Genomic DNA, 17,067 nt, shown 5'->3' on the forward strand with positions numbered 1-17,067 from the left:
ATGTTAAGTAGCTTTAACATCTCAATGCTTTGGTGAGACTACAATTCCAGGCACTGTTCCCTTGCCTATGATTTTTAGGCCTACTCTTCACTCTCCTCAATGCAACTCCAGCCTCTTCCCCAGCTCCAGTACTTAACAGTACCAGCACATTACCACAGTAAGACTTAGTTTAAAAAAAAAACACACCACTGAACAACTGGTGTAGCCCAAGTTGGTTTTGCAATGCTTTTATTACTGTATATATTAACATTGTTTTGGATAGTATGTAGCAGGCATCTTGACATTTAAGTTCATTTGTGCAGTTCTCTGAAGGGAAGATGTTTTACCCTTGACACACCTCCTTCTGCTCAACTTCCTGATCTTAGCAGCACTCACTACTCCTACTGCTCCTGCTTCCTAGGAGCAAGTCACATATAATGAATTATACCAACAAGCACATCTCTAATAGAAAGCACATCACTTTTATTGTGAAGGTCTCAAGTAGAAGAGTTCAACTTAACCATGACAGTATTTTTATGTATTACAATTGCCTGTTGATTGATGCAACTATGTTGAAGAAAGCTGTTAGCCAAAGTTCCCCCCCCCCCAAAAAAAAGAGGATATTTGCACCAGTTTCAGTTTATACCTCACAACATACCTAGGCTATAGTTTTACTATCACAGGGTGTATTTACTACTAGGGGAATGTTACATGGTCTTTCAAACATGAGACTATTTACAGAATAGGCTGAACATTTGAGTTTAGATAAAGCTGAACAATTTTACATGTATAGGAAGTGTTATAGGCTAGCTTTCCTGTGGCTTTTAGCTAGACATCAGGCACTAATGATTTGATTAGCTCTGTACAAAGAATCACACACTGTCCAAAACCTCTTGGCTGCTGGTTAGTTCCAAATTGCTGGAAATAGCGCCTACTTTGAGCAACAGTCTGGTGGGGGTAGGGTCTTACGTGGCCAGTAAGATCCCTTGTCCCCATTTCATCCTTCTGCTGCCTTTATGCATAACAGAATAGGAACTAAGCTGTTGCACTAAGTCAAAAGAGTATCAATTAAAAGAGGATGGAAGTAACAGTATATAGAAAAGACATAATATACTGGTAGCATTACACCACCTCAAGGTTACTTTGAAGTCATTCGTGTTAGGAAAATACTGTTCTCCCCTACTACACAGAGCAGACAAAAATCCCTAAATCAAGTCCTTGAGAAATAAATTAAGTTCCAAGACTAAGATAGGGAGTTGCTGTACATTCAGAATGCATTATGCCTCCATGAACATCAGCTGGGTGTTCCAGGTACAGGATACATGCCTTAAGCACCATGACAACTCAGTCTTTTGGGCCATAGTCACTAGTTTCACTTGTGGGGAAGGTAGCTGGTCTACTAGAGGGGCTGAGTGCCACGGCTGCACAAAGATATGTTTTTGTGCACAATGCAAGCCTGATTTCCCCCTTAGCCATACAAATTAAGACAATATTTATCACCATACAGTTTGATATTACTTCCAATAAGTACAATATTTATTAAACATTTCTTCAGTTTTGTTACATATTGTGCAACAAATTACAATATTCTGCAGCCACAAATTATATGCAGAGTATGAAGAAACTATTAATCAGATAGTGTGATCTCTCCATTTATAATTCTACAAGAAGGAACTAGTAAATCAGATCTTACATATACCTTACTAAATTTTATGCATGGAAAGTGACAGACACTGTTGTGCTGTTTGATACAAAATGGCTAAACTTCATCTTCAGAAGACTAAACCTGACATCTAAACATGCCAATAGAAACATCAAAACAAAAATACATCCTAACCAACCACAGGAAACAGTCTGGTATCAGGAAAAGCAACAAGGATTACACATTTATAAACCAGCACACAAAGGTTTAAAACAGTTCTGAAAATGAAGTTAGCTGTCTTGAGTCAAGGGAATAAAAAAAGTCAGTATTGACCATTTACAATCTCTGACCTTTGTGGAGACGGTAAGAATCTGTTGTAGTGCAGCTACATACAGTACAATTCAGGCAATTTTTTTTCACTTGGGTTCAGATTGCAAATTCATTGTTGTGAGACAAAAGGGGGGAGGCAAGTTTTAGCAGCAACCTCCACTAGACTGCTTGACTGGAGTGCTCTGAATTTTAACATTGGATTTCTCTGCACCACCAGCTGTAGCTCCAGGACCCATTCGTTTTTTAATCTCAGCAGCCATGGTCATGAAAGACTGTTCTACATTTGTGGCATTCTTTGCACTGGTTTCCAAAAATGGAATTCCAAGAGAATCTGCAAATTCCTGCAAATTGAGAAACAGCATACAGTTGAGAAGCAGCATACAGTAAGTTCATACCTCACCTTTAGCCTGGTGCTCCTCCATGTAAACCACAAGTTCTAGACCACCATCCCACTCCTAAACTCCAGTTTCATCGCTTGCACTGAAGTACTCAAGGGTTCGTTATGCCACTGACATTTACGGCACATTTATATCTACATACCAAGATACATCATTACATCAGAACTCAATCAAGCACATTATGATCCAGATTAGGTGCTCAACCAAGCAAGACTATATTAACATCAACATACCTTGGCTGTTGTATAGTCTACTACTTTCTTTGTGGTCAGATCACATTTGTTCCCCACCAACAACTTGTTGACGTTTTCACTGGCATAACGGTCTATCTCCTGCAGCCACTGTTTTACATTATTAAAAGACTCCTAGGAGGTAAGAGAAGTGTAAGAAGAGATCCCTAACCAAAATGAGAGCTCAGTGCTATTCACTAATAACTTGGAAAGAATGTAAAGCAACATACTTAATTTTGCAATGTTCTTCACAGCCAGAAGATACAAAAGACCTTCTTTAAGTACTACTGTACTTATCCACACAGAACTCCCCTAACTCCCTCAGGGGAGTCAACATAGGGTCTATAGCTCTTCAATCCATTGAGTCAAGTCCTACACAATCACCACTTCCTCCCTTGCTCCACTCCCCCCCTTTTCCCCTGCTCACTCTTACATAGCCAACATCAATTTCCAATATCAGCGACTACTCCTCCTCTTCCTGTATGAGGAGTGAAGACATGGCACATAGCTGAAAGCAGAACATAATCTCAGGCACTTGCAAAACACCAGGTGTTAGCTGTAAACCGCGTCAGTTGTGGAGACACTGGAACCACCTTTGACTCCAGAAACGCAGAACCACCATGCTGAATTGGCATTCAAGCTAGTGGCTGAACTTGCTTGTTCCTTTTCTATTAATTCAAGGAACTCTATACTTCAGGAGCCCTACAAACAGGGCTACCACATCCGTGATCTTTGCAGATTCCTTCTCAGAAAACACTGGCTTAGTTACATCCTGCACACATGCTGAAAACTTTCCATTTCAGAGGCAAATTCTTAAGTGCAAGTATCTTCAGAAATCTTTCAACTTCAGGCAGTAGTTCAGACTTCCTGCTGCCAAATGCAGGTTGGCAAGCGTTCACATGGAACAGTTAACTGCCCCACAAGTCTTCAGCTAGCCTAAGATGCAACTGCTTTAGAGCCACATAGCCTAGTGTTCCCTTTATTTCTATGTTTGGCCCCAAACCAGAAATTAGCATGCATTTAGCTTGATAAACATTAATGCAGTCTGGAGAACACAGATCACAGACTCCTTCAGAAATGCTGTGTTGTAAAATTCTGTCATGCAAAAGCATCAAATTCCAAGTTCTGTTGCCTTATCAGCCAAGTGCATTCCATCTTGGGACACACTGTAGGCACAGAGGTTTAGCGCTTACCTGATCTGTAACATCATACACAACTATGATGCCATGAGCTCCTCTGTAGTAACTGGAAGTGATAGTTCGAAATCTCTCCTGTCCTGCTGTGTCCCACTACAAGACAAACAGATCAGTTGCTGCAGTTCACCTGTATCAGTGTTGTGCAGAAATAGCTTGCAGAAAGCAAAAAAAGCTTGCAGAAATACAACTGTTCCATTTTGGACAAGTGTAGTAAGAGATCTCAATGAAGAAAGCAGTTTTAAGTAATTTTGGCCCAAACAGAGGCCACTTTTGCATCTGTAAACACAAGCCATGGTTCAGTAGTCAGAACACACACATCAGCCAGGGCTTGGAAATCTGTTAAGAGTAAGGTCAGAGGGGTAAGGGTATCTCTTCTACTCCCTTTAACTTTACGAAGTGCTGTAAGAGTGTTTAAAAGTGACATTCTCTTCAGAGGATGAAGCACAGCATTTCAGAAGCAAGTCTCCTCTGGCTCCCTTCTCCTGCCAGGAAAGGCAAGGTAAAGGACGTTTGGTGCTTACCCTGGTGGGGGAAGAGGTTAGGGGCAGCAGCTCACCTAAACACTTGACAGTTTCTGCTCTTCCTGGATAAGCTACCTTAGGGCCATCCATTCCTGTTCCTGGAGCCACCTCAAGAACAGGGCTAGCTGCCTATTAAAAATAGACTTGCAGACAGATTTTAGTAATGACAGCATTCCTAGTAGGCTGCTCTGGACTCAGGATAGCTACATTAGAGGTCTGCAGGCTTAGAATCAGGCTTTGGACTGCAGACTGGAGTACTGCTCCACAAAACCAAGCCCAGAATTCCTGAGTCATTGCCTCAAGTCCTGAGAGCCTCTGCTTGAGCTGGAAGCTGTGGCTGACAAGGATTACATGACCTTGCATAGATATTTGATTTCATTACACACACACATCACCTTTTTAGAGAGCTTTAAGATTACAGTAAAGAGCTGCCAAGTCTTTTCCTCCACTTACTGCAAGCAGAAGGCCAAGACTGTAACCAGAAAACACTACCCAATGCTAAGGTGGAAAGGCCTCGAGGCATAAGTGTTTATGTCAGGTTTTCTATCCAGGTCTATGAAAGCACAGTTACCATAACTCTACAGTACAGATTACTATTAACAGCTGCTGAGTAATTCAGGCAATTAGTGTTATGTTCTTGTATTTGTACAAGTCTGTTAAATACTGCAGAATTACACCACTTCAGTTTTGATCCGAGAACATACCAACACAGGATCCTACCCTTCTTCATCTCACTGCCCACGTTGTCTTTTAAAGACTTAAGCTTTTTCTTCCCCATAGAAAAAATTCTTAGCAGGTGGTTTACCCTTTCAGGTAGACAGTCCTGGTAAGTGCCCTTCTTTAAGGTCATGAGATGGGTAAAAACTGCTTAGTTTAGAAGATACTACTCAGGTTTTAATGACTCGGCTAAAAGTACAGAGATAACCTACTGAAGCTCAAATATATATTCATAACCATTGATAGTCAAATCACCAAAGAGTCAAGAAATATTACTTACTATTTGAAGTTTGATTGTTTTCCCATCTAGTTCTATAGTTCTGATTTTGAAATCCACACCAATTGTGCTGATGTAACTTTCTGTGTACGTGTCATCCTAGGAGAAAGTTAGTGATAAGTCAAGCCACTCGCAGCTCATTTGTTGTCACCTACTCTGCTATGCAGCAGAAAGCACCAAAGTTACTTAATTCACTAACAAAAACGGTCTGATCATTTAGTGGAAAGCCCAGCAGGCAACTGGACATTTTCACTGAATATTTACTTTTCAGAATTTCTTAAAAACATCTTGCACAAGAAGATTTATGCTCCCAAATTAGTAAAACTCATTTCTGAAATGCTCTAGTGTTAAGTCCTTTTCAACTGTGGTTTAACATAGCATTTGTTCAAGGTGGTTGGCTGAAGTGCTATTTAAAATAACTATTACGGTTACCTCAGATGCCTCAGATTTTTATTTTACTTGGATGGGTTGTCATCATTATTACGTGGCATCTACCTACAAAAAGCTACAGGCTTTGCCTCAGTCATATTCCACATCTGAATTTCAGATCCCCTGCTACCACAACTGGTTGCTGAGAAAGTTTAACACAAGTATCAAGCTGTAACTCTAAAGTCCTCACCTCTGCAGTCTGAATGCATACAGGACACAACGCATCAAGCAAGTTCAGTGGCTTGCGCTGAACTGACCAAGTCTCTAGCAGGCCTTAAGGCACACAGGAGGCTTCAAATCAGTCTTCGCTAGGTTCTAGGGGTTGTTAACCTATTGGCATGAAGGAAACTTCTGTTCCCTCAATACCAGCAAGACAGAACTTCAAGTAACAAAATACACCATAGAGTCTTATGTAACCAATAGCAAGGGATTTCTTTGGGTTGTGAATGCAAGACACCTTAGTTAATACATTTGCCTGAAGGAACAGAGACAAAAATAAAGCATTAAGCCTTTCAGAAGGACATTTATTTCCTTAACATTTCAATACTCAGAAGCGTTATCTTTGAAAAGCCTGATGAGGTTTAACCTGCAACAGGAAGAACATAAGGAATTATCTGAGCAGTCACTTACCTATGTTAAAGTAAAACTGCTTAGTTAGAAAGTCAAATTTCTAAAGCAGAAAGCTACTTAGTTGAAGAAATAACAGATAAGCTGAGCACAAACTTAAGTCAGTTGTCAAAAAAAGAAAAGTTGGATGATCCACATGAAGTCAAAGTTAATTCAAAATTATCTGCAAAGGAGACAGGCTAGACTGATCTGGGAGTACTGCTGCAGCTGTGGTGTTACTTCCAACTCATTGCCTCTAGTTCTGAGAGCAGAACAGGTTACATCTTTCCAGTGTTCATGCTGGTGCTGGTGTTGACCTGTCTAGTCCAAGTAATACTGCACAAACACTGGCTGTAGCAACTTTAACTTCTGTTTGTCTGCCACATACAAATTGTGTCAGTTTACATGAATAACATGGACTGAGACAAGCTCTTTCCAGAGGTGCCTATAGCAATCATTTACTATGAGAAACCATTGCCATTATTTTGAAGTGGCATCAAAATTTAATTCCCCTCCTGCCCTTTCTCCTCCCACAACAACATAAAGCTGCATTTTGGAATAGATGTAGATAAAGAGTAAATGGGACTCCCAAACTGTCAGATGCATTTTAACTCTTCCTGTTAACATGAACACCAGAGCTACCGATTCACTTTTGTAGCTCATGAGGTAAACTGCAGAGTGAAGAAACACAGTCGTGTCAGTTAGAAAGTCAAGTGTTTTAGCAGTATCCAGCAATAGCTGGTCATATAGCCCAAGTCCCTCTATGTCATGCTGTAAGACAGATGCAGGCTTTGGCACTCATGGTGGCATTACTGAGGCATTACAATAGTCTTCTGATTACAGGAATGGCAAGTCTCAGGTGTGCTGCTGAACTGCACCATAGCAGACACTTACACGAGGTTCCAGAAACAGACTTTAAAGCTGTTGGTGGGCTGCTATTACACACGTTCGTTAAAGGAGGCTTTAAGGCCTTACTAATCCTAGAATAATATTTAAATTACCTCTCCCTCAGGCTACACAACTGGTAGGCCTCTTCAGTGAAGACTTCAAACTTTATCTGGCTGAAAACATTCAGATCAGCTAAAAACTGATCACATTCTTGCCCCAGATACACTTGTACTCTTCGTTCCTGAAGGGATATACCCCCAAATTTTCAAGTATGTTCTTCCATCTTTAGTGCTCACGATAATCATGCACCCCTAATGTAACAGTGGGACTCAAATTAAGATACTTTGTTCTCAAGTACAAGGAAAATGAGAATTAAACTTAATCAGACATTTTCTTGCTATTATTTCTTTCCATTGTTACCCATGAACCAATACATGTGGAAACAAACGTGGAAAACTAGAAGGCTGCAAAATATTTTAATTATTCCTTGGTATGCCAACTCTTGACACCCATCAGTCCTTTCAAATAGCTCTTTCAGCAAAGGCACTGTTGCTAAGTACTCGATTGCTTTTCTACATGAAATTCTCAAGCATGATCACTTACTGCAAACCTAAGTAGAAGGCAAGATTTCCCAACACCGGAGTCTCCAATCAGAAGTAGCTTGAATAAATAGTCACTGCAGAAGAAAAGAAATGATATGTCACTTAATGAAAACTGCCATTGAGACCCAAATTCCTTATAGCTAGTATATTCATTTAACCAGCTCAAATGTAGTAATTTATTACTAGGAAATAATCACCTACAACTCTGAACTTCTCTACCCAGTTTAGCAGCTTTCACAATACACTTAGTTTAACCTTATATGTGAAGTGTAGACATGTTTTGAACACAGCATTTTTTCCTAGAACCATACTTTTATGAAATTACACGAGAGATGTATCACTATCAACAAGACTAATACAGTCCTACTACAGCCCTTTTGTGGCATAGCTAATACTAAGATTGTGCTTCTTAGCAAAGTCAAAGCCTCACTGCTTGCTTGAGTGACTTGAGTAGCATGCACATGGTAGCGGTAGCAGCTCTGGTGGACAGACAGCTTCACCTTTGGATCATCTTTAAAATCATAGGCTTGATTCCACCACCCAACTTCACAAATACCACACAGCTGGCTGAGAACAAGCAACTCTTTCCTCAGTTTAAGTAGCCCAAATCTAAGTTTCAGGAAAAGTCAACAGCATAACATGCAATTTAAAGGTAGATAATACTAACATCAAGTTTTGTTCCTTTTGCTTTAGCAGGCTACTATCACCTTCCACAATAGACTATTAAAAGCGATAAAAACCACATACTCCACTCACCTTTCAGGAAGGAAAATAAAGCTTGCCACTGCCAGGTGAGAATACCTTCATGCTCTAGAGGAAGCCAGGTGTGATATTAGCAATTCTAAAGCCATGCTGACCAGGACGACAATTCTTGCTTTTGTGCTTAATGCTGAGTTGCTCTCAGCGCTGAGAGAACAAGCATGTTATCCTAAGTGACTGACCTATTCTTTACCTGCACAGAGAGTGAAGTGGGTACTACTTCACAGATGTTCCCTATCTGTATTAATGCTGAAACACTGGCACTTCATGGAGACTGCTTAGAACTACCTTAACCAATTTCTAGGGTTTGAGCTTTCCTGCAGAATCAAGGATAACACTTCACTTGCTTTAATTATGCCTTATTCTAAAGAGCAGTGAAGACTTCGCTATTAGCAAAACATTAAATTTTGTGTTATTCACAACAAAACAAATACAGCAGTTTAACAGTAAAGATCAAATAGCAAGGAAAAAAAGCAGTGAACCACCACTTAAACAAGTTACATATATATGTGTATATATATATAGCAAGCAGAGTATCAGACTAACCCATTCTAGACTCCAGCCCTGTAATGTCCAGGATTAAGCCCTGTGATCATGTAGCCACAGGAGTTTACAACAGACATGCTCCTAGGCCTACTTAACCAAATGGAGAAGACATCTACAGTCCACTGTCCCCACCTATTATTCTCTAACACTGCCATTGACTTAGACTGGCAGGAATCCAGCTAGGAAACCGCATCCACCCTGCAGCTGATAAGAGCCAAACAGAAGGCCAGCTACAAGGCTTTCCACTGCTCCTCTGTTCAAGGATGAGCATCATTTTGGCCCGTCCCTGGCTGCAAGAACATGCTCAACTTCATGAGCATGAAGCCTTCACCAGTTTCTGCAGCACTTCTCTCAGTGCTAGAGCCAAGTTTAGGAGCAGTAGACTAGCAAATAAGCTAATCCTTAAAAAGGCAAGCTGCCTCCACAGTGTGAAGCTAAAAGCAATCAAAGTATTTTTAAAATCAGTCATTGAAAGAATGTTTAGCAGTTTAAGGTAATCAGAATTCACTCCACCTGTCAAGTCATATATTAATAGAAGGCAAGATGGTTTTAGTGTTATGACAGTAATTTTCCCTCAAATTAGTTGGGGATAATAAGACATGCAGGTTGTGATGAAATCTAACTTAAGCTGCAAGAGTGACCCGACCAGAAGCATTACTATTGCTAGTACCCTAACCCTAGTGATTATTACCCAGGATAGCATGGACAAGATAGGCAGCTGCTGAAGCTTAGGTCTGCCGATAAAGGCAGACACTAAAATGCTTGCTTCACAACATGGAGCCCTGAACACTTCCCCTCTGTACACTTCAAGAGAACAGTTTCATATTTCCTGTGGTTTCACTTGCAGAAACCCTACCACAGCCACACTGATGATCCAGCGGTTGAAGATGCAAGGCTGTGCTTTATCACAGAAAGAAGGCTTCCAGCCCCAAGATCCTTTTTAGTGTGCTGAAGCAAGACTAACAGCGATGAAACACCTCTTCCCCTCAGCTACCCAGTGCTGCTACCTCTGGAGTGCCACCACCATACAGAAACTGAGGCAAGCAGCTACATGATAGCAACTGTAGCAAGAGGCATTTAAATCTCTTCCTACTCCGACTAATGATTTAGTTCCCTAGGAGCAACAGGGAAACTTCATGTAGGCTGGAGAACAAGGTGCAAAAGCTCCCAGACCAGGCCTACTCTTCAGCCTACACCCCTTCCCCACTGCCTAACCTTTCAGTTAAGCAGCTTTAGAATAGCTCATTTCTACTTCTTCAATTTCAGTTGATACAGTCAATGAAAAAGTTTCAGCTGTTGGTTCCCTGCAAAACTAGATGTTTCCAGCAATACTAAAGTTAAATTACTTGTAGTAGCATTAACACACTTGAAAGCAGTAGAGCCTGCAGCATGTTATAATCCCCTTAAGAAGGGTAACACATGAATAGTACAACTATAGTCTCTTCACTAAAATTATTTTCCTGCTAATGTCAGCGGAGAAAACTAAATCCCTTCCTAGCATAGCTAAGGCTTCAGCTACGAGTTTGAAGGGTTCACTTGAGAGCTTCCCCTTGGTTGAAAGGGGGATTCAAGTTCCTCCCAAACTATCAGATACCTTGGTTGTTCCTATTAGCGTTTAGAGCTGCTACCTACCAGATCTACCCTGCTATGAAGTCTTCCATTTTATATGCAGGCATTTATTGTTCAAAAGCAAACAACCAAAAGGGTTTATACATACTGCTATTGTTTTAAGTTAAAGCAACAAGAACCCAGAAGCCTTACACTGGTTTTGACATCTCTGCTGTTAAGACCTTCCCTCACTTTGGGCTTTGCTATTTCAAAAAGATCATATAAAAAACTTAAACTTAGGGTCTATCCCTATCCAAAGCAGGACCACTGTCAGTCTGGTCATGGCATCACTAAGAACAGTTTTACTGAGGTAGATCCAAGTCAACTACCGCAGAAACTGATGTTAAGTGTCATGAAACCTACTTTTCCAGACAAGCAAGACTAACTGAAATTCTTCCTGAATTGATATAGGTTTAAGTAGAACACTGATATTTAAGTTTATAAAATTAAAATTAGTATTAGGATTTTTATGGACCAATAGCACTAGACACACCTAGAAAGGAAGGTGCTTTATACCCTCTTAGGAGGTGTTAGGTACCTATATATGAGCTGTGAGAACCAAATGACCAATCTGTTATACCTGGTGCGATGTTAGATGCAGCGTTCAGAATATAGCTGTGTTTTTTTTTCCCAGTTGAAGGAAAGTGAGAATAAGCTACCGGTTTTTGCTGATTTCAGTTTTACTTTCAGACTAGACTAAGCCGCTAGAATATCTGAGCAAACAGTTTCAACTGTAGTTGATGTGCCCAGCAAGTCACATACAGGTTAATCTTGGTATTCTCTCCTGAAGAGCCACCCAATCATTTCTGAAGCCACTGAGTTTTGCTCTTTAGATTAAAGACTTAAGTCACTAGCTCTTAAGGTCTAAAAAGCCTTCATAAAGTGCACTGAATGCAAGCTATGCAGCATAACCTTCCCCAAATAGCTTGGAAATGGTGTGAATTCAGGCTTATCATTCAACTATCACACTATTTATATAAACAAGTAATGCTCAGTACTCAAAAAAAAGGAACACAGTGGAGGAGGATCTGCAGCAAGGCAGGTAGGTACCAGTAGTGAGAGTGAGGCTTTCAAATCCTTCTCACCATGAGAAGGAGAAGGTCACTTCCTCTTACCAAAGAGATAAAGAATAGATATGCTAAGTTTGCACTGCCTCCTGCAAATAAGCCACCTCCAAAATGCTCCTGTCAAACCTTTGAGGGAAGAATAGCAGCCTCACATTACATACATTTTCCATGCAACAGTCAGTAAGCACAAAGTTCAGCAGAAGATCAGGAAGTCAAATTTAGGACAGATCTGTCCAAAGCTGGGTGGAACAAGAGATCTGTGGACCTCTAAGGTATTGTCATTTATGCAGGTAGAAGAAACGTTTTAATGTCAGCAAGGTTTTATCCCAATACAGACAAGACTAAGTAGTCATCTGTCTCCTGGAAGGCACTGCTGCAACCAGCTTTAATCATTGATGTCAGCAGCAAGTTTATTGTAAACAGATACTCACTGCAGCCTCAAATCCCCAGTCTTTGTTCTACCACCCAAGAAATTTTGAAAAGGAGCATGACTGTCACACTGATTACACACTGCTTGTGTGAGTAAATAGGACCTAGAAGACGTAATGCCACTTTCCATCACAGACCGCAGTTTAGAAAGTTAGAACACAATTTATGATATCTTCAGCAATGCAAGAGCTGTCACTCAATTGCCATTTACGGAACTCTAATCATAAGAGAGGGAAAAGCCCACAAAAGTATTCCCTAACACTTCTGAATTCCAAAAGAGTTGCTCCAAAAAAACTTCACTGCCTCATCTCCCCTTGAAAGGGGTATCTAGAACAAGATCCAGGCACTGCAGAGCACTGATCACGATTAAATGCCCTAACCACTTAGCTGTTCAATAGTTCCTCCTCCCATGTGTTTATGCTAGTCAGCGCACTACATCTAAGCCACAAAAGGGACAGGAAACATCAAGCCTGACAAGGCCTCCACATGATCTAGTCACAACAGCATCAATATTGACATTTTGCTTATTTAAGCACTGTAAAGGGGGAAGGAACACTTCTCGGGGCTAGGCAAGCAGGCGTTTTGAGAAGCCAGCCTCTCACCCATCCCTCCCCCTACTTTACTCACACCAAGCAGCACACTAACTAGTCAGGGCTGTCCTGCAGTCCTGGCATTTCAAGGAAGTTCCCAGAAACACATACTCCCTGTGAACCTTGACATCAGCAGCTTCTAATCCTATAACCCTTTTTAAGGCCAAAAAGATCAGCACTGAAGATCTTGCCTCCTTCAATTTTATTAACAGATTCCTAAACTAGCTAACACACTGACCTCTAACAGCAGTCTGGCACACCCAGGGGAGAGGAATTAGGGCTACAGCCTAATCTGAAGCAGTGCTCAGGAAGAAAGAGTTACATTACAGGCAAGGTACTTCTGAAAGGACAAACAGACATCTGGACCTGATACAAGCAAACGAGAACGAACAGTGTTATAACCCCATGAATAGTCTTCCCAGTTTAGCATTGATCCAAGTGCACATATTACAAGGGCAAAACAGAACCACCCCACTGCACCCTTCCCTGCTCTTATCCCCCATCCTGCAGACACAACCCTGTCAGGAAGTGACAATTCAAAATTACAAGATTATTCTCAAACTACAGCCTTTCCTCCTCACTTTGTTTTCAAGAACTGAGCAGTTCTCACCACTGGGAATGAGCACATTTCAGAGAATCAGTCTCCTTCAAAGCGTTTCTCTATCTTCACAGCAGCGTTCAATACCTCATTGGAGGAAACTATTTTCTGCATCAGTTTATAAAAAGCTGGGATGCCTCAGGTAAGGCAAGAAGTCTATAGAAAAACAGTTCCTTCCTCCAACCTCTCTACACAGACAGGCCTAACATTCCGCAGGCAATCCTCCACTACAAAACCCACCGGTCTGCAAGATAAGGTTGAGAGTCATCATGACCATGAAGGCACAAATGATCTGTTGGTCTTTCTTTCACTGATTACATCCAACTACTGTTTCAGCATTTTCAGAAGCCACACTAGCAAGCTTGTTATGTAATCCTGCCAAGATGTAACCCAAGTTCCTGGCTGTACCTCTTAGTTTTCACCAACTAACAAAATAGCCAAGAATTACTTTGCCTTCTATTCCGATTTGCTCTCCAGGCGATTTTCACGGTCCCAAAGTACTTGCAATCATGCTAACCATGAGCAGAGAGCACAAAACCCAGGAGCACGCAAGTCTGAAGCCACAGTTGTGTGGAAGAGCAAGCTTTTAGCACAAAAGCTGGTTAACGGCCACCCGTAAAAAGAGACAGCGGGCATCTAAAAAAACATCACAGAAACATCACACTCCGATACCAAAAATGCTTCAGTCGCATTAGGGGGCACAGTGGCTTCATTCTCCCAAACCAGAGGGCCAGGAAAGGCAGCACAAGGGAAAGACTTCTAAAAACGCCCTTGAACACTAAAGTAACGAAAGCAAAGCAGCAGGTTTTAGAATGCTGTTTAACTAATCCCAAGTCTCTCCTTTTAGTCACTCCAAAAAAACAAAGAGTGAAACAAGGTTTCTTTTGTCCCCAAAATCCTGGTGGGCAAGTCCCTGCTCTTACTGTTGCCGGGATACAGACAACTATTGACCAGAGTGCTCAGACATCCTTACTCCCAAGCGGGTCAGCCAGGAAAAAAAGGCCATGTTCTCATGACTGAGTACTACCCCCTAGGAAAAATAAATAAATAAATAAAAACCGTACCACCATCAAGACTTCTAGGCAACTATTTCAGCCCAAGACGGATCTTAAGAGCGTTTCATTATCAAGTCGCAGCGTTGCAAAAACCACACAGGGCACGAAGTGTTTTGCAAGAGCCATGTGACACACACATGACTTGCAGCTCCAGCGCAGGGTGGACCTCTGACTCCCAAGCTGCCAACGGCACCCGGCCGGCCGGCCAGATCAGCTTTCACAAAGCGCTGCGGGTTTTTTTTCCCCCCTCCTTCCTCTCCTTTCCTCCCCCCCACCCCGACACACACACACACACTTGTTCGCGCCGGGACAGCCGCGGGCGGCGCCTCGCCGCAGGCCCGGGGGAGGCCGAGGCGCCTCGTTACCTTCCCGTCCCCCCTCCCCCCCTCCTCCGGTAACCCAACCCGCGGGGACGGCCCCGCCGCCCCCCCCCCCCTCCCCGCAGCGAGGCCCCGGGAGGTTTTGGGTTGGGGGGGGGGAAGGCGGGGCGGCCCGGTGCGCGCCCCCCCCCCCCCCCGCCGCGGCCCGCACTCACTACTCGGGATTCATGCTGGACATGTCCGTGGGGCCCGCGGCCCGAGCGACGGCGAGCGCACTCCGAGGAGGGGGGCGGCGGCAGCGGCCAGGCACCTCCCGCCGCCGAGGCGGGCGCTGCGCGGATGCAGGCGTCCAAGGGCTCTCGCCGCCTTCGCCCGCCGCTCGGCTCGGCCTGCCCCTCCGCCGGCGCCCTGCCCGCTCCGCGGCCTCCGCGCTCGCTCTTCAGCCCAAAATGGCTGCCGGAGCCCAACCAGGAAACGGGGCGGCCGCTCGCCGAGCAGCGCTTACATGGCCGGGGGGCGGCGGCGGGGCATGCCGGGAAAGCGAGTCCTCCAGCCGCGGCCGGCCCGGCGCGGCAGTGGCAGCACGGACTCGCTTTCCCGGCGGCCCCGGCGGCGGCGGCGGCGCAGGCGCCCTGGGCGGCCTTTCTTCCCTCGGCCCCGTCGGCTCGGCGCGGCGGCCGGCGCTGCCGATTGGCCGCGAGGGCGCCGGCTCGGGGTGACGTCGGCGGGAAGACGTGGCAGCTCGGACGAGTCACCGGGCGGACAGGAAGAGGGGGGCGTGGCCCGCGGCGGGCGGGGCGGGGCGGGGCGGCAGGGCGCCCCCCCGCGGGCGGCGCCGGGGCTGCGCGCGGCGCCCTGCCCCTTCCCCGCCCGGCCCGGCCCGGCCCGGCCCGGCGCGGTTGGGCTCCGGCAGGCGCCGGCCATACCCGCACCCCGGGCCTCTGCTGCCTGCAGCAGAACCCCGCCGTGGCTTCCTCCGCCTTTGATTTTACTCTTATTTTTTATTTTTATTTTGGGGTGAAAATTGAGATATTGTAATAAAAACAGGACCAGCACGGTGCAGCAGGATCCACAGAAGAGCGGCGGATCTGTAGGAGTTAAGCCCGCTTTTCTCTGCATGCACCAATAAGTAACAATCCCTTTTTCCTCTTTTTTTTTTTTTTTTGCCCTGCCATTGCATCTTTTATCCAAAAGCGTTTTACAAGCATTAATTAGTCCCGTTCCATAACGTGCTTTGTGCACAGTAAATATTACCGCTCTCGCTTTACGGCTAGGAAACGGAGAGGTGGTCACGTGCCTGGGATGGCAGAGCAAGAGCCTTGTTCAAACTGGAGGCGTTCAGAATTTCTGGGCCTGGTTTTCTACTCACCCACTTAAACCCTCATTGCGTATCAAGTTGTATCACGGGCGTTTTCAGTTCTTTATGCTTCTGGGTTTATTCCTAACAAGATCCTAGCCCTTTCACACATCGTCAGAACACGCCACTAAAAGGCTATATATCGTTCCAGAACTGTTCACAGAGCCCTGCTAAACTGCACAAGTCTTAACTGCACCTTTTAATCAACTCGGGAATTTAAAAATACACATTATCTGATGTTATTTCATTACAAAGGGCATGGTATAATACATTGACCAAAGTTTATCTTCCAGCCAGCTCAAAGGACGGGAGAATAATCCACAAATGCACTGCAAGATCACTAAAATACCCCGTGCGGGGAAGCGTGTGTAGCACTTACTTCATCTTCCTACTGCAAGCTAAAAAGTGTTACTGCAGCAATCTAGATGTTAATCTGTTTGCACACTGAATTTCACCAAGCTGCAAGTCATTAGCCATGCAAGTACCCCAGCGGACTACCAAAATAACTCACGTGGACGGGAATCTCTCCGCTGCGCAGCGACAGAACGGAGCTAGATCCCCAGAAGAACCAAAACTGCACAATGTCTCGTGCTTTTTTTCCCACAATGAGACAGTGAAGGTCACTCGTGCTTCACGCACCTTCGTGTTTTTGATACAGTGACATTCAATTCCTTGAGGTCAATGAGATAGTGCCATCTGCGGCTGACAATATCAAGCATTGGTTTTTGAAAGTTTTGTGTTTCTCCTCTGAGATTGTTTTCCTGCATTGCTTGTTAGGTAGCATAAATTACATTATGCATCTGTAGCATAAATTACTGTACGTGCTGCTTTTATGGGGAAGATTCTACTCCCCCTTCCCTATTACTTTGTATATATGTGAAATAATATCCTTTCTGTTTGATGTTTGCCATCAGAAATCCAGT

General features: G+C 43.8%; 1 protein-coding gene across 1 annotated transcript; it reads right to left on the reverse strand.

Annotated features, from left to right (window-relative positions):
- Positions 1-211: 211 nt before the first annotated feature.
- RAB1A (RAB1A, member RAS oncogene family) lies at positions 212-15,268 on the reverse strand. Its single transcript, XM_068940714.1, has 6 exons — positions 15,003-15,268; positions 7,817-7,889; positions 5,294-5,389; positions 3,773-3,868; positions 2,583-2,714; positions 212-2,292 (listed from the first exon to the last, which is right to left on the reverse strand). Exons 1-6 carry the CDS (start codon positions 15,023-15,025, stop codon positions 2,095-2,097), a joined length of 618 nt encoding a protein of 205 aa, XP_068796815.1. The 5' UTR covers positions 15,026-15,268; the 3' UTR covers positions 212-2,094.
- Between the last annotated feature and the right edge of the window lie 1,799 nt (positions 15,269-17,067).

Source organism: Struthio camelus, chromosome 3 (genome assembly GCF_040807025.1).
Source record: "Struthio camelus isolate bStrCam1 chromosome 3, bStrCam1.hap1, whole genome shotgun sequence".
Classification (NCBI taxonomy): domain Eukaryota; kingdom Metazoa; phylum Chordata; class Aves; order Struthioniformes; family Struthionidae; genus Struthio; species Struthio camelus.

What these genes read in the sequence shown, in the direction of transcription:
- RAB1A (XM_068940714.1), bottom strand. Translation starts at nt 15,025, where the DNA reads ATGTCCAGCATGAATCCCGAGTA. An exon ending in TCCAGCATGAATCCCGAGTA is followed by an intron (nt 7,890 to 15,002) that starts GTGAGTGCGGGC and finishes TTTCTTCTGCAG; the next exon opens with TGACTATTTATTCAAGCTAC. An exon ending in GCCTTCTACTTAGGTTTGCA is followed by an intron (nt 5,390 to 7,816) that starts GTAAGTGATCAT and finishes ACTTTCTCCTAG; the next exon opens with GATGACACGTACACAGAAAG.